The sequence below is a fragment of the Oncorhynchus mykiss genome, chromosome 25 (genome assembly GCF_057628025.1).
Source record: "Oncorhynchus mykiss isolate SJ-2025 chromosome 25, ASM5762802v1, whole genome shotgun sequence".
Taxonomy (NCBI): Eukaryota; Metazoa; Chordata; class Actinopteri; order Salmoniformes; family Salmonidae; genus Oncorhynchus; species Oncorhynchus mykiss.
Window position 1 is genome coordinate 59895172 of NC_143046.1, and position 22563 is coordinate 59917734.

Sequence of the window (22563 nt, forward strand, 5' to 3'; positions counted from 1 at the left end):
GAACAGTAATTTTAATCTGTCTTCATCCCCCAACAGACGCAGATCGGAGGGAAGAAGAACACGGTGCTTCTCCCCAAGCTGACCCCTGACACTCCCTACTCCATCACCGTTGCAGCCATCTACGGCAGCGGGGAGAGCAAGGACATCTCTGGCATCGGAAAGACAAGTGAGTGACCTTGCTGTGGCCTGTCGAAGGCCTTCGCGATTACATCATGTTCCCTTTTGGCCTCTCAGCTGCACCTTCCCTCCCTCAGGGAACCAGGGTTACATTTGATGCCTAGATGAAGATGTTAAAGGTTCCCTAAATACTGTCTTAGTAAAACATAGATTCACACACCTACCATATGCCACGTCTGTACCTCCACGTGCATTTGAACATCAGAACCTCAGGGTTCTCATTCCACATAGTATGAATCCTATGGCCTCCCTTCTCTCTCTCCAGAGCCTCTGGGAGGAGTGAGGAACCTCCAGGTCACTGACCCCACCACCAGCACCCTGAACGTCCAATGGGAGGCTGCCGAGGGCAACGTCCGCCAGTACAAGATCTACTATGTACCTGCTGCTGGAGGAGCTGAGGATGTGGTAGGCTGAGCCACCTCTAACCAATCACTACTGAATTTCACTATGGAATGCACACACATCCGTTATCAAATCCATGATCTACTGCTAAAAGAATACTACACTGATACTTGGGATATTCGCTCAGACAGTCAAACACACATGCAGAAATACTGTTCCTTAACCAGATGTTTTATATCAGATCAGCTCTGTATAGCTAATATGACTGTTGTGTGGGTATGTGTATTCACAGGCCCAGGTCTCTGGTACTACCACCAGCACTGTGCTGAAGAACCTGATGTCTGACACCCTCTACACCGTCACTGTGGTCCCTGTCTACCCCCCTGGAGAGGGCAAACGCATGTCTGAGAACGGCAAGACACGTGAGTCCACGTACAGGTTTACTGTGAGGATGGTTAATGTTCTGTAGTACAGCTTCAACAACCCTTTTCTCATGGTAATTGTCACGCTATACCATGGTCACTCTGGAATGTAACCAAGAACCGGTGTTCAATACGACATGATTGTATTTCTACCACTATTAGTTCAGAATTTCCTGAGGAGAAGATTGTACAGTATGCTAAGGCTACAATATCAGATTACGAGTTGGGAGTCTGTTTCGTCGTTCTTTGAGAGCTGGCTTATCTGTAGAGCATACACTCCCGGGCCTTGTATTGCCTTATCTGTAGAGCATACACTCCCGGGCTTTGTATTGGCTTATCTGTAGAGCATACACTCCCGGGCCTTGTATTGCCTTATCTGTAGAGCATACACTCCCGGGCCTTGTATTGGCTTATCTGTAGAGCATACACTCCCGGGCCTTGTATTGGCTTATCTGTAGAGCATACACTCCCGGGCCTTGTATTGACTTGCTTATTCCTTATGCCAGTAAACTCTTGGATATGCCCAAAATATGTCCCAGTATTGTACCTGAATTTTCCTCGTAAAATAAGCCAAACCCCTTTTATATCTGAAGGCAATGCCAAAAATATCTAACATGGTTTGCTTCTCATGTGTTTACAGCTGAAATATCCACTTCAATGCTTGATAGAGGGATTCACTGTAGACACTATATTTAGTTTATTAGCTGTTTTCACTTTCCCACAGTTATAAGGCTGGGCCTCCCCTCAGTATGACTCAGTCCTTAGTGGTCTGATTGCACAGCAAAGGAATTCCTCTGCGTTGGCAACACTAGTGGTGTCTCCAGCCTTACGGTAACAGGGTCCATTTATGGGGTGTAATGCCTGGTTGTGGTGGTGGTAGCACCACGGGGGGGAGAGGGCTGGCATGACATCTTTTTTTGACATTCAACTCAGCAGTCTTCTCTAGACTGGTTATATTTATGTCATTACTGTTACTGGAGCCCTTATCCCCCCCCCCCCCCCCCATCAGAACGTACCCCAGGGGACACCGAGCAATGACAGCGTTGAAGTTTTTGATCTCTATCAGAAGTGTGGGACTCTACATCTGCATTCTCCATTCTCAGTGGAATCTATGTCTCTTCAGGCAGTCTGACAAACGTTGTTAATCAAACTTACAGATACATTTTACCGTGGCCTTGGGTCATCTCGTTCAACTTCAGAGATTGATGTATTGCTCTGACGGAGGCCATCGATATGGGCTACCTGTTGATGATGTGCTTTCATGGTGAAGTCCTTTCCTTCTTTGTCCCTGGCCAATACTGTCTGGTCTCTAAGTAAAGAGGCTCGCCATATACTTCCCACTCTGTCTTTATGAGGGTACATTGCTGAGTGGTACAAAGACTGGAAACATCTGCTTTAGTTTTAAAGGCATTTCTCAGGGGGCTTCAGACCTTCTCTCCTCTTCTTCTGAGCAACCGTTAGCTACTGTAGGTACTTTAGTGTTGTTTACTGAAGGTGTACAGTGTAAAGCTGATGTATGTTTAGAGCAGAGTCTGTGTGGTATTGAAGACTGGCCAACTATGTTGTGTTTTGCTGCAGTTTTAATGGTTGAGTCAACTAGTATGTATTGTACACAGGCCCAGTGAAAGCTTTGATGGCTTCAAGCGAACATTCCCTAGTGTCTCATTCAGGCACCAATAAATCTTTAGTCAGACTCTCTAATTTATATTTTCAGCTGCTGTTCTCAACCCAACTCTCTTATTTTCCCCCTCTCCCCTGTCCCTCTATCCGTGCCTCCATCTCTGTGTCTCTCTCTATAGTGGAGCGTATTCCAGTGAGGAACATCCAAGTCTTCGGCCCCACCACTAACACCCTGAACGTACGCTGGGAGCCCGCCTCTGGCGAGGTCGTGCAGTACAGGGTTGTCTACGCCCCCCTGAGCGGCACCAAGCCCTCCGAGTCGGTGAGTCACCACCAAGGAGACCCACAGGGCCTCTGATTGACCCCGCCCCAGGTCAGAGGTCAAATGTTAGAGTTCAGGGACATGGGGTGTGTGCAAGGGTGGTCGAGTCCAACGCTTCAGTTAATTTGCAGCACTACAGCTCTTTGTGAAGGGACAGAACGGAGCAACATCAACCTCGCCCCTGACTTAATGTTAGTTGAAGAACGCTCTGTCTGTCTGTGCTCCACATGGACTCTCTCTCTGGTGGCAGTTTTATTTAACTGTCTAGTACTGGTTTAAGGCGAGATGTTCATGTTTATTCATTAAAACAGGAAACCCCATCTGGGCTTTTTCCCTCCTTATCTGGCATGGCTGTGCCCACCTCTCTGGAGTTATGAAGTATGTATGGAGAAGCCCCACAAACAACTAATAGAGCGTTACTTGACACTGCGCAAACAGCCACATCTGTGAGAAGCATTGAGACACTGAGACCCTGTTTTTATTTAAAGTCAAAGAACATTAGTTCTTTGAAGAGTGATGCCGTTCCATTTTATTGATAGCTAGAGGTGCTCTCGTTTTTTTAATAAATTCATCACATTTAGTTTCTTGGGGAATATTATGATGGACTCAGGGCTGGGCTTTTCCAGTGCCAGAGCCAGCTTTCCATGTCAGCATGTGGCCAGTGTCACGGCCTACCATCAAATGAAACACTGGGAGATTTGGTGTATGCTTTAACCAGATTAGGAAAGCAGCTTTGTAATATTGGGTTTACCTCTTGAGAGGAATATGTTGCTATTAAACCCAGAGCAGAGACCGAAGAAAGGGTTTGATGACGCTCGTCAGAAACAGTCATGTGAAACAGAGAGATAAAAAAAAGCACACATTGAGCATGATGCAATGGTGCTTTGGGTCGGAAGTGAGAGTGAAACCAGATGGCTGTGGACAGGACTCCTGTATATTTTGTATAGTATGTGACTCTAGGTGACTAGGACATGGCAGGTAGATGAGAAGAGACTAGTTTCCCTTTGAGATCATGTTGGCAAGACACAGACAAGCGGTGTCTGGTATCTAGTATGGGTGAGCTAACACAGACACATGCAGACGACTGATAGTCAGTCAGATAGGTCATAAGAGCCAGGCGGCTGTAAGGAACTGTCAGCACATTACGTTAGTTACTCAGTGTGTTATTTCCCTGACTGTCTGGATGGGTCCTACATCATTGACATCAAAGCATAATTTTGTTCCCCCTTTCAGTGAGCACTGAGCAGTGACAACACAAGAGGTTGTTGAGTGAGGTGAGGACGAGCTTGTCAGGGTTGTCACATGAAACAGCTGTCAGGCTGGGAGGGTCACAGCTGCTAGGACCATGCGGGTCATAACAGCATAATGGCATGCTTGTTGTTTTCCCCATACAGCTGACACATTTTTAAAACAGGAAGTACTCCTTCCCGATCTGGATGTTGCAGTGAAGGCTAGCCTAACTGTTCTTCTACAGATCTCCTTGATATTACTGTTCATTCTGTGGGTATGGGGGTAGTAGTTTGATTGAATCCATCCCCCTGTAAGGCCTGCTGTTTGCTTCATCCTCCCATTGGGCCCAGTCCTTCATCATTGACCCCTGCGTCTCTCTCCTCTCTGTCCCTATTCAGATCCTGGTCCCTGGGACATCCACCACCACCCTGCTAGAGCAGCTAGTCCCAGACACGTCCTACAACGTGGGAGTGGTCGCCATCTATACTGACGGAGAAGGACCGCCGGCCGAAGACAAGGGCAAAACACGTAAGATCCACTAAATCACACATAAGATCCTGTGGCCTTTACAGGTTTATCCACGTCCACCTATTCGCTTGATATCGTGCTGACTTCCTTACTATCCCGGTCCCAGTTCCCCGCAGTGGCCCAAGGAACATGCGTGTGTATGATGCCACCACCAGCTCTCTGACCGTGGCATGGGAACATGCTGAAGGTCCAGTGCAGCAGTACAAGATCACCTACGCCCCCACCACTGGAGACCCCATTGAGGAGCATGTAAGCACCCATATTGCTGATATGTCTCAGGAAATTCTCATCAAACACCACCAAAGTTTTATGTGGCCCAAGGCACGTGTGGCCCAAAGTCCTTATTTATCCTCTGTTTGAAGTACCTGTAGTTTCTAATAGTCATGCAGTGTCCTGCCTGTATGTCCTGTAGACTATGGTTCCTGGGAACAGAAATACTGTCATCCTGCCCAACCTGGATCCAGACACTCCCTATAAGATCAACGTGCAGGCCATCTACCTTGACGGACCAGGAGGAGATCTGGATGGAGACGGACACACAGGTATGCTAGCACATTGTATGCTTGGTCCTCTATGCAACATGATAGAATAACAGACCCACACGGCGCTCACACACACACACACACACACACACACACACACACACACACACAAAGTTAATGGAGAGAAAGAATTACCAGTAGAGGGGTTTTATAAACTCAGCCACTGATTATTATCCTAGATCTAAGAAACAATAGAAACTGCATGACTTGGCTTCAGCTCAGTCTGCCTGTTTATGCCAGAGACGTGTACTGGCTGTCCTCCAATGGGATAACTCATACGGGAGCTGCCCAATACCCAGTCTCATTTCCCCTAACAAATTACACCACATCAAAGCAAATACATAGCGTAGGATCGCATGGCTATGATATTCATGTTCAAAGCGTTTAAATATGTTGTTAATATGTTTTGAATGTCTGTGTTTCCTTCCCCACAGTTGGCATGCTGGGGCCTCAGAACCTGAGAGTGTCAGATGAGTGGTACACTCGCTTCAGAGTGTCCTGGGACCCCGCCCCTTCCAGAGTGGTGGGCTACAAACTGGTCTACTCACCTGCAGGTCAGATAGCTACTGTTCTTTTCTATTCAGCCGTGAAAGAACATTGTCTGACGACAAATCACCTGACTTGCTTAATATACCTATCCTGCTAAAGAAGAAAGTCACAGATCTTTTGAAGATGTGATTGCTTGCCTGCTGTTATTGACCTGGAGTGTCCCTGTATGTGCTTGAAGGTACTGATCAGACCATGGAGACTTTCGTTGGAGATGTGACCACCTACCAGCTGCACAACCTGCAGCCAGGAACCACCTATGACCTCAAGGTGTTGGCCCAGTATGACGCTGGCCTTAGCGGACCTCTCATTGGACAAGGAACCACACGTAAGTTATTGATTGGTTGTTTGATTGTTTTGGTTGATCAAATGGTTGATTGATTGGTTAGTTGATTGATTGACTGTTCCTGTCTTTCACAGTGTACCTGAACATCACTGACCTGACCACCTACAATGTTGGTTATGACACCTTCTGCATGCGATGGACCCCGCATAGGGCTGCCACTTCCTATAGACTCAAACTGAATCCCTTCGACTGTAAGTACTATTCCTGGCTGGGAGCCAGACGAGGCTGGTGGGAGGAGCTATAGGAGGACAGGTTTATTATAATGGCTGGTATGGAATAAATGGAACAGAGTCAAACATGTGGTTTCCATATGTTTATGTGTTTGATACCGTTCCATAATTCCGCTCCAGCCATTACAACAAGCCCGTCCTCCTGTAGCTCCTCCCACCAGATGGATTGTTGTTATACATTGGCTCTCGTTTTATATTTATTTCAGAATGTCTGCTGTCGATCAGACATGTAGCCAAAGTTACCAACCTATCACAAAGGTGCAGTTGATAAAATGACTTATTCCCACTGATCCATCTGTTTCTTATTAACTCTCCGACGCTAGAGTTATGTAAGAAGAAAAAAGATGTGAAGAAATGTTGGAATATTTAAGTCTGTTTACAGTATGGCAGCCATTATTGATGGAAGCAGTGCACTTTGCCACATTAAGTAAATTCTTGTTTATTTGAAAGGGTATCTGTTGAATAACAGAAATCACTGTGTAAGCCCACTGGTGCCTCAGTCCAAGCGCTACAGTACCACTGGCTGTAACCCCTCTGAGGGAATACGTTTAGAGTGTATGGGGATAAGTCACCCGATCCACTACCGATGTGGGTAACTCTTTCCTCTTTACCCGCAGCCTCTAACAAGGGAGCTCAGGAGACCACCATTACTGGGTCTGAGAGCCACTACTGCTGGGACGGCCTGACTCCTGACGCCCTCTACAATGCCACAGTGTACACACAGACCCCCAACCTGGAGGGGCCCGGAGTCAGCGTCAAGGAGAGGACGCGTAAGAAACCCCACTAACCATCAGTCCTGTAACATGTCACTTCCATTGTGTTCACACGCATGTATACCCCCCCCCCCCCCACCACCACCACCACCACACTCAGGGTGTAAGAAAACACCTCAGTGTCTTTGCAGGGGGATAACATGGCATGCTAGTAAAGCTTATGTTTATGTTCTGGTCTTTGTTACAGTGATCAAGCCCACAGAGGCCCCAACTGAGCCCCCCACCCCGCCTCCACCTGCCACCATCCCCCCTGCTTTGGACGGTAAGGAGAGGCTTCAAGTCAGCAGGCTGTGGAGTGACGTGAAGCTAACACAGAGGAGAAACTCTTTAAACGTCTCCTACCTGACATGTCCGTTGACTTTGCTCTATGTGCTCCACAGTGTGCAGAGGAGCCAAGGCTGACCTGGTGTTCCTGATTGATGGTTCCTGGAGTATCGGAGACGAGAGCTTCAGTAAAGTGATCCAGTTTGTCTTCAGCATGATCGGCGCCTTCGACATCATCCACCCTGGCGGCATGCAGGTACATCTGAGATATAACGCTTCAAAACGAAAGTGATGAGTCTCTGGTTGTTTACAGCATATTCTGTTCTCCTTTCCTTTTTTTTTTAGAGTGGATTCATGTAAATGCTTTATGTTCTCTCACTATCACTCTCCCCCTCTCTCTCTCTCTTCCCTCCCCCCTCTCTTCTTCTGGAAACAGGTGTCTTTTGTGCAATACAGTGACAGTGCCAAGACAGAGTTCAAACTGAACACTTACCAAGACAAGGGAAGGACCTTGGCTGCGCTGCAGCTCGTCCGCTACATGGGAGGAAACACCAAAACAGGTACGCCCACAGACCACTCTGACTGGCTGCCAGTCTCAATATGACTGACTGACATCCTTAACCCTTAATACATAATGTTGAGTTAATAGAAAAGTCGAGAGACATTCACTCAGCGACAATGTCATCATAGTGTCTTCATCGTGCTGGTGGAGTTGAATGAGTCCAGAGTTAAAGGTTGAGACTGATGTCCGACCCCTCTGTGTACAGGTGCTGCTCTGAAGCACGTTGGCGAGAAGGTGTTCACCTCAGACAACGGCATGAGGAAGCACGTGCCTAAGGTTCTGGTGGTCGTCACCGATGGTCGCTCCCAAGACGAGGTCCAGAAGAGTGCCTCCAACCTGATACACTCTGGTAAGTGTTCAAAGTTGGGATTTGTCCTTATAGAAGTAAGAAACTGGATATTTTCAGACTTTAAACGTCATTTTAGCGTAGCTAGCTACGTAACTTGTTTTGAGGTATAGCATTGTTTACCTCTTTTTGGGGGGGGTTTCATTTTTTTTCAAATTGGAGTGCTGTACTGGCAGATCTAATCAGCTACTGTGAAATAGATGTGAACAGCCACTAAGGCTTGATTAGGCCATGGCGTATGGATTCTAAAGGTTGTCTTTGCACTCATCTCACTCCAGGTTACAGCGTGTTTGTGGTCGGTGTGGCCGATGTGGACATGACAGAGTTGAGGAACATCGGCAGCAAGCCCAGCGAAAGACACGTCTTTGTTGTGGATGACTTTGACGCGTTCGCCAAGATCCAGGACAACCTCATCACATTCATCTGTGAAACGGCCACATCCAGTAAGAGTAGCATCGGCGTGACGCAGTACCTTAAGGCACAAGTTAAACCAGATTGACGTTTGCTGTCTGTTGTCCTCTAGCCTTTAACAGCTCGTCGTGTTGTTTCATTTCTCCCTCTTCAGCTTGTCCTTTGATCTACATCAACGGGTTTACGTCCCCTGGTAAGTATATATTCCGAATAAACTGACAGATACTGATAGCACCTACGGGCCAGTCAGTACTGTACAGAATCTTCCTTTGTATTGACTTGTATTTTCTCATGATTGTGTATTTGACCTGATGTGTATTCTCCAGGCTTCAGAATGCTTGAGGGCTTCAACATCACAGACAGAACCTTTGCTGCCATGAATGGCGTGTCCATGGAATCTGGCTCCTTCAACAGTTTTATAACCTACAGGCTTCACAAGGACGCATTCCTCTCTGCGCCCACAAAGTAAGTGTGTGTCCGTGCTTGCAGCCTGTTTCCTTCGTGCGCGGCCTGCTCCTCTCCTGCGTACTGTAATGCTGGCCTGTGTAATTATTTTTAATGACCTTCAAAGGCTCGGCAGCCTGCGGTCCCCCCAGCGCCCATCCAGCATCTACAGAGCCCCTAGCCAGTTCTGTTTGTTGTTGCAGCTTGTAGAATATGAAGTGTTAGTAAGAGAAAATAATTTTGTTCGGAGTGTAAAGCTCCCGGGGTAGGGCCCTCTTCCACATATGTCATAGAGGGAGCAACCAAAGCAGCCACAGGTCAAAAGCCCAGGTCTTTATTGAGCCCATTAAAATGTCTTCAAGCGATTGCTGAGCTGCTCAAGAATTCTGTTCTAACCTCTAAGGCACGAGCATGCTTTGTTAATTTGTCCATAATGGTTTGTATTTGTGCGTGGGTTAGCCATTGACTCAATGTGCACATGTGAAAACACTTCCAGCCGTAAAGTAGGGACAGAAAAATATTTCAATATGTCAGTCATTTTTCAAGGCTGGGCTCAAACTGGCAACCATTTTCAGGTTGTGTGGCCAACGTGAAAGGGTGGTTATTGTGTGTCTTTTTGGTTTATGGTGTGGTTTTTAAGGTGCCAACATTGTTGCTCTGTGTCTTTGGTCTTCCAGGAGTTACAAAAAATCTAGTGTTTCATCCTGGCCAAAGGCTCTATAGGTTATGATTTGCCATCTTAATCCAAACAGGTTTTTGTGAACTCTCCCATGTTGCTCAAATATTTATGATTATCTGATGATCTATACCCACTGGTCACACACTGGTTGAGTCAACGTTTCCATGTCATTTCATTGAAATGACGTTGAATCACAGTGGAATAGACTTTTGAATTGACATCTGTGCCCACTGGGTAAACTAGTGATCAGATATTCTCAAGGCTGGTGTCTATGAAGTTGACCATCTTACAAAAGTAGAATCCTTTAGCTCCAGGAAAGAGGTCTGCCATGACACCTGTATCCTGTATTTTTGTTCCTGCCAGGGAGATCCACCCAGAGGGTCTTCCTCCATCCTACACCATAATCCTGCTCTTCCGTCTCCTCCCCGACACCCCCAACCAGGCATTTGATATCTGGCAGATTGCTGACAGCAACAACAACCCTGAGGTTGGGGTCACCGTCAACCGTAAGCCATGCTTTGTTTCTCTTATGGGGTAAAGCTGTGGTCTGATTCCCCTCCTTACTGCATCAGATAACAGTGTTTAGAAACGTAGACCAGTGTAATGACCTGTAGGCCACTACGGTCCATTGATCCTCTGTTGGTAAATGAAGGATAAAGGAGATTTAGACCTCTGAATGCAAAAGCATCAACCCCCAGACTTGGCTGTATCAAGTTCTTTCTCATGGGAAAGTGTTTTGATTTGACACTGACTTTTACGCTCTGTGCGTATTTCCAAGTCAATAAGTGTTCCCTTGTGTGCCTAAGTTTGTGATCAAGTATTGTACCTAAGTATTCGCTAGTTACGTAAGTGTTTAGTTGTTCATAAGTGTTTACTTGTGAGGGCTATCTCCCCTGTAGCTCACTCTCTGTGTCTGTTTCCATGTGTGTTGCGTGACGTCTCCCTGTAATGTATGGGGGCCATCTGAAACCATTGTTCCCTCTTTTCAGCTTCCAGCAAAACAATCACGTTCTACAACAAGGACACCAGAGGGGAGATCCAGAGAGCCACGTTTAATGAGGATCAAGTGAAGAGAGTTTTCCACGGAAGCTTCCACAAGGTAAACACCATTTCACTTGAATGACATTAAGGCTTGGCAAAGGAATCACATATCTTGGCTTATTTTTTTGGTTGAATTTCCTGAGGACATACAGATCAGCAATAATCTACAATAATTTGGGACAATTACTTCCAAAACACCAGGGTCCAAAGAAGCCTTTTCACATGAATAATGGATTTCTGTGGTAAAATGTTTAGATTAATGTTCAGGGGAGATTATCCCTGTCTGGGATGTGTACAGTTGATATGGTCACCACCTATGATAGATGTATTTGTCTGTTTCCAGTCTTTATGAGCGGTTATGTCTGTTCATAGTTGATGTTTCTGTGGATTAGTGTTTTGCCTCATTGAGTTCACCTACTGAGGTGATAATCAATGCCAAGACTAAGGTCTAGCTAGGATCTGGTTACCTACCTCTCACGACATTGAATGCGATATGGATTCGGTGCCAAAGTGGAGTTCAGGCCTTTTTACAATCTGGCGTTTAGCTTTGTTTTCGGAGACTTTAGGCAGTTATTTTGATGAATGGTTTGGAAGGACTATAAATATCTTTCCAAAGGTTGAAGGAGACTTTGGTGACCCATGGTCACCTTGCACAATGTGCAACCAGTTAGCCTAGCGATGGAGGCTTACAGTGTGCTGATTGGCCATTGTCCTGGCGGCAGTCAGGTGGGAATTCCTGAACATTCTGAGGAAGTGGGCTGTTATTGGATCAGTGTTTGTTGTGGTTTACCTCGTTTACAATAAATAAAACATGATACATTGGGAAAAACACCAGGTCGTACTTTTACCACGCAAAACAGAAAGCTAGCTGCGTGTGCCCTATGAAGTATTTTCAAAGCTATTTGCTGCTTGAATCGAATGATATGTTAATAACATTAATTTCCTGCTTCAGCAAATGGTTTCTTAAAGTCAGAGAAAATCCTCTCACAGTATTATCACACGCCATGTTTGCAGCCTGTGGAATAAACTGAAAAAATTTAACAAGCCCAAAGAGACTTACAAACATCTGTAAACATGAATGGAGATATTTGAAGATATATTGCATCTCCTATACTTCACATCTTCCTGCCTCTGAGTCTGGATTCCCATTGCCGCCCTGTTACTTTCCTATGGTGGGATTACAATGTCAAGTCTGAGTGGGGGTCATTGAGTACATACCTACAGTCATTAGCCACTCAAGGCTTTTCAACCCTGTTGAAATAACACTACAGACAATGCCGTAATTGATTTTAAAAGCCCTTGTTTCTCTAGAATGATTTTGTCACATGCCAAGTTTTAAATTCGTCATATACAGTGTTTCTGCCACATTCTGGGTACCGCAAAGTCACAGCAGGAGTAGAGGAGCTCACATGGGACATCAAACGCTAGGCCCAACTCAAAGCAGGGCACAATGTAAAACATCCTCTGTTATGCTCAGCTATCAACAGATGAGAAGGATTTAAACAATGAACGTCAGTGTATTTTCATATTATTTTATGAACGGTTCAAGATGTAAGATACATCTAAGATGTAGATGTTATTGTTTCCAATGGACTTGAAGAATGTTTCAAGTGTATCCATGTTTTTGAGGGTCCTCCAAAATCACGAGGACCCTCTAGTGTAGTCTACTCTGATCTGACATCAAATCTACTTCCTAAGGTCAATGAGTCCACTCTGAACACTTAAAAGTTATGAGGGAGAATGGTTTGCCCATAGAACCTCAAATGAATGTAGTTTCAGTCAGACCACTAAGCAGCGAAGCTAATTACAGGACAGTGTTATGAATGGGACCCTGGAAAATGTTGGGTCAGGGCTATATCCGATGACGTCAGTGACATCAGCACAATGACATCATCAGAGCTCTAGTTGGGTACCAGCCTACATGTCTGTGTTTCTTGTCTATTGCTGTGGTGGTGCCTGCAGTCTGAGTGTTCTGAGTGGCTAGTATGTGGTGCTGCGGTTACTGCGCTGAGGGAATAGGAATCTATAGCGGTCTACCTACCAGATTAATTGCTGGACTGGTGCATGTGTATACTGTCGTTACTGACTGGACTTTTTGTGTGTATTGTGGTTTCCCAATGGTTCATCCATGGGTGGTTTGGAGTGACCTCAGCGTGTGGCGCTGGAACCTATCTGACTAGTGAAGTCAGAAAGGACAGCTGGACGTAAATACAGCTGTTCCACAAATGCTCAAATGTAGCCCGTAGCATGGATAGTGTTCCCTACCTCAGAACACTTCATATCTTTTGATATGAACTCAGAATAGATTGTTATGAGACTCATAATACATTTGAGGTTTTCCCCTCCTCTCGACTATTTCACTCACAAAATGAATTGTTAATTCTAAGATTAGACATGTCCATGGGAAAATATGAGACAATAATCCAAACCAACCCTCATCTTTATTTCTAGTCTGACCCATGCTCTCATTTGAACTATAGTCCTGATGTTTGCCAAGTGTAGTAAAATGTGTAGGGTGTAGCTACTTCATATAGTTTAATAGCAGGGTAAATGTTTTTTCATCAACTCATATATTGTATGTATCATTGGTGCCATTGGGGGTTTTGCATTTTGTTGCGATCAAGTGGAAATATTAACGTTTTTAGTGGTTTTTGTCATAGCTAGATGTATTCAGTCCACCCACTCTGCAGTTTGCCCATACTTAAAGCTTCACAAATGCAGCTATTATTCTCTGAGAGGACCCAAACTCTCTCAAACTTTCCATTCAGGGATTGGGTGGTTAGGTTTTGCCAGTATTTGCAAGCACTTATTGAGAATGAGTGGGAGAAGAGAATGCTCCAAAGAACCCGAGTTGTTTAAAACGTTGGTCTTTGGTCAATCTCTAACTGATACTTTGCCATAGCCCTGACTGCCCTCTTTGTACTCTCGTTACTACAGTGTTTTCTCTGATGACTTCTTTTAAAAGCCTTCCATTCCGTGAGGTAGTCAAGCAGATTTAATGAAGCATACTACCATTCCAGCCCCAGAGGAAGCCACTCGGAAATGAAATGGTGACTTTACAACCAATGCTAAGCAAGCTCCTTCGGAAGCCTGGATGGGAATATCCCATTGTCCTCCAGGACTGGACATGGAAGCATAGATGTCTGGAATGATATGGTGGCAGTAGTATACCCAAACTGGGATTTTGTCTCTTCCTGAAAAAAGTTGAGACCTGTGAATGCAATTTAGCTTTGCATCAAAACATTTCAGATATGTCAATCTAATTAAGGAATCCTGTCTTAGGTAGTGAGGCTGGATGTGAACTGTGATTTCATGGCGATCAGGGCTCAGGGTGGAGAAAAAGGAGGAGCCGTGAAGACACAGCCAATACTAAGAAAATGGAGTCCGATAGAAATCATGAACGTATGTCAGGGGAATCAGGGGGAAAGAAGCCAATATATGACTATATGAACTGTTTCTGTACCCTGTCTGTGGACTGGACACCTAGCTCTAATACAGCCTACATTATGGTGTCTACAGTATACCAATGGGAGAATGCTGAGAAAGAGATGTGTCCAAGATGTGTCAATGTCCAGAAGAGCTACGGGCAGAGGAAGGGAGGATTAATTGAGTGTAATTGTGACTTGGCTGGTCACGGTGGAAGTCGAGGTCTGGTCTGACTTGACTCCTGTGGTTTTTGATCCATTCAGAAGATGTTAATCATCTGTGTCAGTGTGATAGTTTTCTCAGGCTTTTGTTAGAGAATGGGCCATTGTGCGATTCAATGATTGGGTTCCAATTGAATAAGCTTCCTGTTCACCAACATCAGCCTATTTCAGTTGATGGAATTCTATTTTGCTTTCAAATGATGAGAGAAAACACTGACCTTTTTATGGTAAATCCTAATTTTCCAGTAATATTTCCCAGTAATGTACAAGTTCGCATTCTTTGCACTTGCAGTACATCATTGAGCTTTATTTTTGGTAAGCCCACAAGTGCATCAAAGTATCTATGTCCATGCCAGGATCCTGAGGTATCAGACCCCTCTCCTGTGGTTGGCCAGATAGTCTGTTCTCTTGCCAAGAAAGTCCACTGTAATTTTGTGAGTGGTTGCCAAGTGCAGTTGTTATTGCTCTATAGGACAGTAATGTTAGCCTGCTCTCTCTGTCAGGGTGAAAGCTTGTCAGACTGTTAAAAGAAAATGCAACTGCACAGGAAAGTGTGTAAAGTGTAGTGCTTTTGATGGGTTACCCTAAACAACATCATTTCAAAGGCCCATATTCTGACAGTGTGTGTTGTTTCATATATAGCCATAGCTTGTTTAATCTTTTAGATTTTTTAATGTTCTGACATCAACTTTCTTCCAAGGGACCTACAACCAGAATGTTCTTACGTGATTCTAAGCCATTGCCTCACCTCCTTACTCCATTTGCACACACTGTATATCGACGTTTCTATTTTGTTGTAGACTGTACTTTTGTTTATCTCACGTGTAACTCTGTGTTGTTGTTTTTTGTCGCACTGCTTTTCTTTATCTTGGCCAGGTCTCAGTTGTAAATGAGAACTTGTTCTCAACTGGCCTACCTGGTTAAATAAAGGTGAAATAAAATATATATATATAATAACTTAATTATAAGGAGGACTGAATAACAAATCATGTTAATAGTGGTGATTTAGTGAAATACAGTATCAGCATCTTAATAAACATCAGTTTCGACTCCACATGGGTTCAACTGGGTTCTTAGTTTCAAATCAAATCAAAAAAAAAAAAAAAAAAGGTAGTTTATGTTACGAGACTATCGAATCGTGTCCCTTATTAGGTCTTTCCATTGTAGAGAGAGGCTCTTTTTTAATAGGGAAATGGCATGTGAAAAACTCTGGACATTCTCAGTATCTTACGCAAGCCTGGATGTCCAAACATTGTAATAAGATAATAACAATAATAACATGTTGGGTGCTTATATTTGGCCTGCTTCACTTTGGAAATGTTTTTTTTTTTTACATTTCCCAACTCCCCCTGAGACGCCCTCTGAGTGTATAGGGTCACGGCCAGGGTCTGCCATTATCAAGGTGACCCTGGAGCAATGTGCCCTTGCTCAAGGGCACATTGACTGATTTTTCACCTTGTCGGCTCGGGGATTCAAACTAGCGTTTTTTTGTTTACTTGCCCAACGCTCTAACCGCTAGACTACCTGCCACCCGTTGCTGTCGTAGTTCATATTGGGATTAGAGTGGTCTTGACTAATAATCCTCTCCTCTTCCTCCTCCTGCTACAGCTTCACATCAGTGTTTCTCCCGAGAGGGTCAAACTGAACGTGGACTGCCAGGAGGTTGCAGAGAAACCCATCAAGGAGGCCAACAACATCTCCACAGACGGCTATGAGGTGCTGGGAAAGATGGCCAAGTCAGGAGGATCAAAAAGGGAGTCGGCAACGGTGAGTGGAAAATGTACAACACTTATTCAGACTGGAAAACCCCTAAGGAAATGCATCCGTCACTCACACACAAGCTATTGGTGTTAAGTGTGAAGTGCAACGTGCCCAGGTTTTACACCTAGCTCCTCATCTGCTGATGCTCAAGTAAGAGCTACAACTCAGCCATTGCTGGAGGAATGAAAGACGCTGCTCTCTCTCATCTCACCTGTGTTCCAGCTCTCTGTGGGTGCTGGTCTGTGTCTGGAGCCGTGCCGTGTTGAGTCCTCAGCGCTGGAGCTCAATGGAAGCCATGTGTAACGCCCATCTGTGTTCTAATCTCTCTTTTTCTCCTCTCTCTGTTCTGTTGTGCAGTTCCAGCTCCAGATGTTTGATATTGTGTGCAGCTTGAGCTGGACCAGCAGAGACAAATGTTGTGACCTCCCGGCCACGGTAAGAGCAGTTTCGCCGTGGACGGCCTTCTAGTAAAGGCCTCAGACCTGTACAGTACCATCAAACCTTTGGCACTTTGACTCGCCCTCTAGCACGTACTATAAATTAAGAGAGCCATTATATTCTTCCGTGCATGCATGTGTCAGAGGTTATGTGTTATTTCTAAAGTGTGCACGTGCTGTATAGACTTTGTCTGAAGCCTAGCTGGGGAAAAGTTTCAAATGAAATGATTGCGTTGGCAGGCCTGAATAGACCATTGTATTCCTCTTTAACTGGATTAATCTGTGTACAGTTTTACAATTCCAGTCCCACCAAAACAACTGGTCCTTTTGATCATGTGGTGAACATATGAATCATAGTACTCATCTGTGATATGTTTATTACCAGATGCATGTGCACTTACTTACTTGACTGTAGCCAATTACCCATCTCTCCCTCTCTGTGTAATTTGCATGATATATTCATATATCGTGGCAAAGAATGCTGTGTTGTGTAAGATGTCATATTTCCTTCCACAAAACAGGTTTCAGTTGTCAAAGAGTATTTGTGTGTAGACCATGCATTCCACTAGTCATATTTCAGTATGCGCACCAGTTTTATAAAAACTTGATCAGCTTTTCTAATGGGTTTTCCTTAAGGAAAACTTCAAGGCACCATTTTATGGTTTGGGTTGTCAGAGCAGTGGCACTCATTTTCAATACAGATACTCTTATCTGCACTTATCTGTATTTTGTGGGTTACCAGAAAGGCCCACAGATGTCACGTGATGCCCAATGGGTCATACTATTAATATTGTATTTTAGTAAAGTATTTTTGACATTCTCATTATCTTCCTCTCCCTCTTCCTCTTCCTCTCCCTCCCCTCTCCCTCTCCCTCCCCCTCTCCCTCTCCCTCCCCCTCTCCTTCCTTAATGTATTGCAGAGAGATGAGCTCAAGTGCCCGGCTCTTCCCCACGCATGCACATGTGCACAGGACAGTGTCGGCCCTCCGGGGCCACCCGGCCCCTCGGTAAAGACATTAACCATCCCTCCATACCTTCGTCCCTCCATTTCGCCTTGTCTTGGGGCAGGGTTCTCTCTACTTCGGTCTGTCCTCGCCTGGCAGCAAAGCTCTCTGTCTACTCTCTTATATAATGATGATGATGATACCACTCTGTCTCCACTACGATGATGTGGACATATAGGAATAGTGTTACAGGGGTATTCTTTTTTCTTCATAATTGTTGCCGTGCTCTAACGTTTAAGCATGTGGATATTAGAGTGGGGACATCCCTCATGTGAGTGTCTGTGTTTTTCCCATGGAAAACGAAAGAGAGGGGGATGAGATGAATGGCGTGAGATGAGGTGTGGGCTATCAGGCTTAGAGATGTGTCAAAAGATAAATGCCCATCTGACAAAATAAAAACCCAGGAAAAACCTTGAAGAGGAGTCTGGAATATGTATGCTTCACTTTGCAACCTCACTACTTCAGGGGATTCCTGAAGGCTTGGGGTTTAGGTCTGGAAGCAGCTCCTGTTGTGGGGATGGCTCTGATTCTCCGTCTCTGACTCTGTCTTTCATTCTGTCTTGACTTTCCCAGGGTGGACCAGGTACTAAAGGACCCAGAGGAGAAAGAGGAGACTCAGGCCCAACTGTAAGTCAAGATTGTTGGATCATTATCAAGCCATTTAACACACACTTGGATCCAGAGCGATTAATGAGTCTGAGTCATTGGATATTATGGTGTTGTGTGGTCCGAGCCACAATCAAACGTTGAATCAAGCCATATCCAACTGAGCTAACTCGGCTACAGTCCAAGGCCCAACTCATTTACAGTAAAGCAGAGTTCAGCATAATGCAGTAGGGATCTCAAAGCAGTTACCACTGAACAGTACAGTCCACCATTTGCATGCCCCATCAGACAAAACAGATTGCTCACATCTGAACTCACTTATTGAATGTACTGTATATTCTTCAGCTTGATTTGTACTGTGTATTTCTCCCCAGTTTGATTTACGGAGGCCAGTGTCGAGAGGTCTGATGAGAAATAGAACTTGTTTCTCACCAACAGTTCATTCTCATTCTCTCAGCCCTGCTGTGGAGAGGTCTACAGGGAGATATGGTGTGAATAGTTTAAAAGTAATGGGACTATGTTTGGTTTTGTCATTCCTCTTCTACCATAGGGTTCAATGGGCCCCCGTGGAGAACAAGGACTTCCAGGACAATCCGGACCTCCAGGTCCACAAGGCCCTAACGGCTTGTCTCTGCCAGGAGAACCTGTAAGTAACACCCCCTTAGATTACGAGGAAAACTAAACTATGTTTAGTGAACATAAAAATGCAATTGCAACCGTCCCTGCAGCTATCCTTCATCTGGAATGTTCTGTTGGATTCACAGTGTGTGGGGACTGTACGACGTCCTCCCTGACTTATGATTTACACACACAGTCACCGAGTGTTAAGATCCTATTTATTCCAGAACGTTCTTCCTTTAGCAATTCTCCTAAAGCTGGGCTGTAAATTCACTCTCAGTTACAGACTACATGACAAAGAGAAACACCAGATCCCTGTAGTTGTTCAGGGTTGGACTTCCCTTTGTACTCATAGTTCTAATCCTCCCCTCTTCGTCTTCTCAGGGACGCCCCGGACCAAAGGGAGATCCCGGAGACTCAGGCCTGACTGGGCTGAAAGTGAGTACAGCTCTCTTTTTCATTAGCTGTGGTTTGGAACAGGAAACCAGAGGCGATTCACTGAGAGAAACATTGCTACTGGAGCCTGGAATCTGTCCACATGGCAATGCTGCAACCACTTTCAAAGTAGGAGGTAGACCATACAGTCCCCAGAGTGGGGTATACTCTCTAATCAACCTGCTGTTTGACACTCAGTGGATGGCCACCAGTTAAGATATTATGGGAAACAGAATGGTCTTGCCAATGGGAGTGGAGGATTGATATGAACTGTACATGTTGGTGTAGGCCACCATTGTAAATAAGAATGTGTTCTTAACTGACTTTCCCAGTTAAATAAAGAAATAAAACATGTTTAAAAACAAATTACACTACTGTCCTGCAACTGCACTTACTCTAAACCCTGTAGTCAAGGCCAAAAATAGGTATTTGCAGACTATTCGTGGCTCTACTTGTGTACCACTAATTGGATTTAAATAGCTGGGAAAGAATGTGTTGAGAAGACGAACAACCTCAGCATTGGATGAGTAAATCATTCAAGGTTGCCAATGACCACATGATTATGTTCTCAAAGTGTATGTGGAGCCTACATAGCATCAAAAGCCCAAAGAGCGATTTCTGGAGACAATGGGACTAAAGATCAAGAGTTTTCTTGGAAGATATCCTTCTTCTTCTCATAGATGGACTCCTTGCCCATCTGAGAAGGGGACCACAAGATACTGTGATAATTCTTTGGCACTGGTCCTCCACACAACATCCACCATGGCCAGGGACTTTACAAACTGAAAACTCCAGTGCCGAATGATCGGAGGGATTATTCTGTAACGTCAGTAATGAGCATCATTTACGTAGTCATTCGCGTCCCATCAAGGACGACTTTACTTTGGGAATATGAGACTCCCCTGAACCCTAATAATTACCCTGCCAAGTTATTAATACTAAAGAAACATTTTGTTGAGAGTTTCTCATTGCGTTATGATTATGGCTATAGCAGCCTTGTCTGTCAAAAGCTCCTGTTAACAACATGCATTTCAACAGCCAATACACGTATCCTAAGGTACTGGCACTAAGATGCATCAGCTAAGTGCATCATGTTCTCACTAAATCACAGGGAACCTAGAGAGAAAACGAGTACCTTTCTGGCAATATGAAAATGCAATTATGGGCCATTTGGGACAAGTCCAACGTGGGTGTGTTATTACTGGTTATCACAGTTTGATTGAGTGTGTTGTGTTCCTGCAGGGTCCTGCTGGTGCTGCTGGTCCTATGGGTTCTGTTGGACCAGGTGGAGTGAGGGTAAGATCTGCCTCTCTGGACCTCTACACAGAGCATGCTTAGTGTACCCGCCCCGTTGAAAGGCCATGAATCAAGCCAGCACCTACTTAAGCATGTGATCACCTACTTAACTCAAAGTGTGCAGTTAAAATGTTGTGTGCTCATAGTATTCTGTTGCATGTTAATGATGTTACTACCCTTGTCAGATGACGTAGTTTGGCTCCGTAGGATGGGTGCAGTAAAATACACTACAGAGATAGGTCACTAGGGAGATCAGAGAGGTCCTGGTTTATGTCACTAAATCTTTATATACTCATCTCTTGGAAAGACAACATAACTTGGAAACAACAACAACGTTATACAAACAACTTAAGGACTGCAACTAAAACTTAATGCCAACTTCTTTATAATGAAGTGTAACTTTTATTGTTGCCTGTTTGTGATTGCCCACCTTTTTTTCCCCAGGGACCACCAGGGAAGGAAGGACCCTCGGGACCTAGAGGCCCAACGGGACCGATGGTGAGTACTGGATTTCAGTCAAGAGAAGTAAAACCTCCTGGGAGTGTCTTTTAATACCTGATAGTAAGCCTGTTAGTTAGCCTGCAGCACGTGGTCAAAACACAGACAAACTCAGTCCTTCAGTAAGTATTGACGATCAAGCATGCATCTCATTCCCTATACTCTGGTGGAGGCCTGCCTCCAGTTAATGAATGGCCACACCATTCCAATAGGAAGAGGGCCTACTTTACCATAAGGACTGATCTGAGGACCGTTAAGCATCCTATCCCTGTTGGCAGTGTTTCCACCCATTTTAGTGTTCTTGGCACAGTATACTGTATGGTGCCTTGACTGTGGATACACAACACAATATAAGGCTGGACAGTATTATACAACATGTTATTTAACAGAGACCGAGAGTGGTTGTTGTTCTTGTATTTACTCCTTGGTAACTTTGGTAAGTGGATGTAACAATAACGCTGTTATCTTTCCATCATCCAGGGAAGCCCAGGATCTCCAGGAAACACAGGAAACACAGGCAACCAAGGAAAACCAGGAGACACAGGAAACCCAGTATGTACAAATACAAGTGGTCATATGGTGATTTGCATGGGTCATCAAGGAGGCAATGGCCAAGATGTGCCAAAATAGTGCAGAATTTCCTCCCACTCCTGAAATTAAGTTTGAAACTTCATTTGTGGAAGCATGAAGGGATGGTTTGGTTAAAAACAAGGGAAACTACAACAGTTGATTACATTGTGTCTTGGATTTTACTCTGGTTCTGACTGGATGACCTTATTCGGAACATTTACCCCTGATTGCATTCGATTCAGTTGGAAAACGTTGCAAATCTCAATCAAATGAATGCCATTCCTGTTATTGAGAAAATCCATGTTTCTTCTCTTTCACAGGGATTGGCTGGAATAAAGGGAGAAAAGGGAGAGAGGGTATGTATATGTACAGTACTGTATCTTTGGACACTTCATAACGTTTCAGAGTAGCATTACCTTGTCTCACCAAAATGTGTCTGTTTTCCAGGGAGACTTTGCATCTCAAAATCTGATGCGCTCCATTGCCAGACAAGTTTGCGAACAGCTTGTGAACAGTGAGTGGCCGTTTAGAACTTCATAAGCCAGCATTGGTTGGGTACACAAACACACACTGGATTCATTGTCTGGCGTCATATCTTTATTCATTCCTCTCAGGTCAGATGAGCAGAATTGATAATATGATCAACCAGATCCCCACTGGTTACCGTAGCAACAACCCGGGCCCTGCCGGCCCCGCTGGTCCTGCCGGCAACACGGGTCCCCCTGGAGAACCTGGACAGCCTGGCCGAAACGGTTTCCCTGGAAACGCTGGCTTACCTGGAAACCAAGGAGAGAGAGGTGAGTGTGATATGTGTTGTTTTTGTTTGCCTGTTGTATTACTTCCTGTCTGTTTTTGGATGACTAGAA

At 44.8% G+C, this 22563-nt stretch overlaps 1 protein-coding gene across 3 annotated transcripts in view; it reads left to right on the forward strand.

Annotated features, from left to right (window-relative positions):
* LOC110504194 (collagen alpha-1(XII) chain) overlaps positions 1–22563 on the forward strand; it is a 72316-nt gene that overhangs the window by 43871 nt on the left and 5882 nt on the right. For all 3 annotated transcript variants that reach the window (XM_036962414.2, XM_090220658.1, XM_036962415.2), the window contains 32 exons: positions 37–166; positions 443–582; positions 812–941; positions 2741–2883; positions 4512–4641; positions 4748–4890; positions 5054–5183; positions 5618–5737; positions 5911–6057; positions 6150–6266; positions 6923–7075; positions 7266–7340; positions 7459–7598; positions 7779–7902; positions 8110–8253; positions 8529–8693; positions 8816–8854; positions 8988–9126; positions 10148–10290; positions 10774–10883; positions 16081–16239; positions 16591–16668; positions 17591–17677; positions 18248–18301; positions 18831–18926; positions 19283–19336; positions 20576–20629; positions 21074–21127; positions 21608–21679; positions 22018–22053; positions 22145–22211; positions 22312–22494. In XM_036962414.2, the coding sequence (XP_036818309.2) occupies positions 37–166; positions 443–582; positions 812–941; positions 2741–2883; positions 4512–4641; positions 4748–4890; positions 5054–5183; positions 5618–5737; positions 5911–6057; positions 6150–6266; positions 6923–7075; positions 7266–7340; positions 7459–7598; positions 7779–7902; positions 8110–8253; positions 8529–8693; positions 8816–8854; positions 8988–9126; positions 10148–10290; positions 10774–10883; positions 16081–16239; positions 16591–16668; positions 17591–17677; positions 18248–18301; positions 18831–18926; positions 19283–19336; positions 20576–20629; positions 21074–21127; positions 21608–21679; positions 22018–22053; positions 22145–22211; positions 22312–22494 (3556 nt within the window). The remainder of the gene's footprint in view (positions 1–36; positions 167–442; positions 583–811; positions 942–2740; positions 2884–4511; positions 4642–4747; positions 4891–5053; positions 5184–5617; positions 5738–5910; positions 6058–6149; positions 6267–6922; positions 7076–7265; positions 7341–7458; positions 7599–7778; positions 7903–8109; positions 8254–8528; positions 8694–8815; positions 8855–8987; positions 9127–10147; positions 10291–10773; positions 10884–16080; positions 16240–16590; positions 16669–17590; positions 17678–18247; positions 18302–18830; positions 18927–19282; positions 19337–20575; positions 20630–21073; positions 21128–21607; positions 21680–22017; positions 22054–22144; positions 22212–22311; positions 22495–22563) is intronic.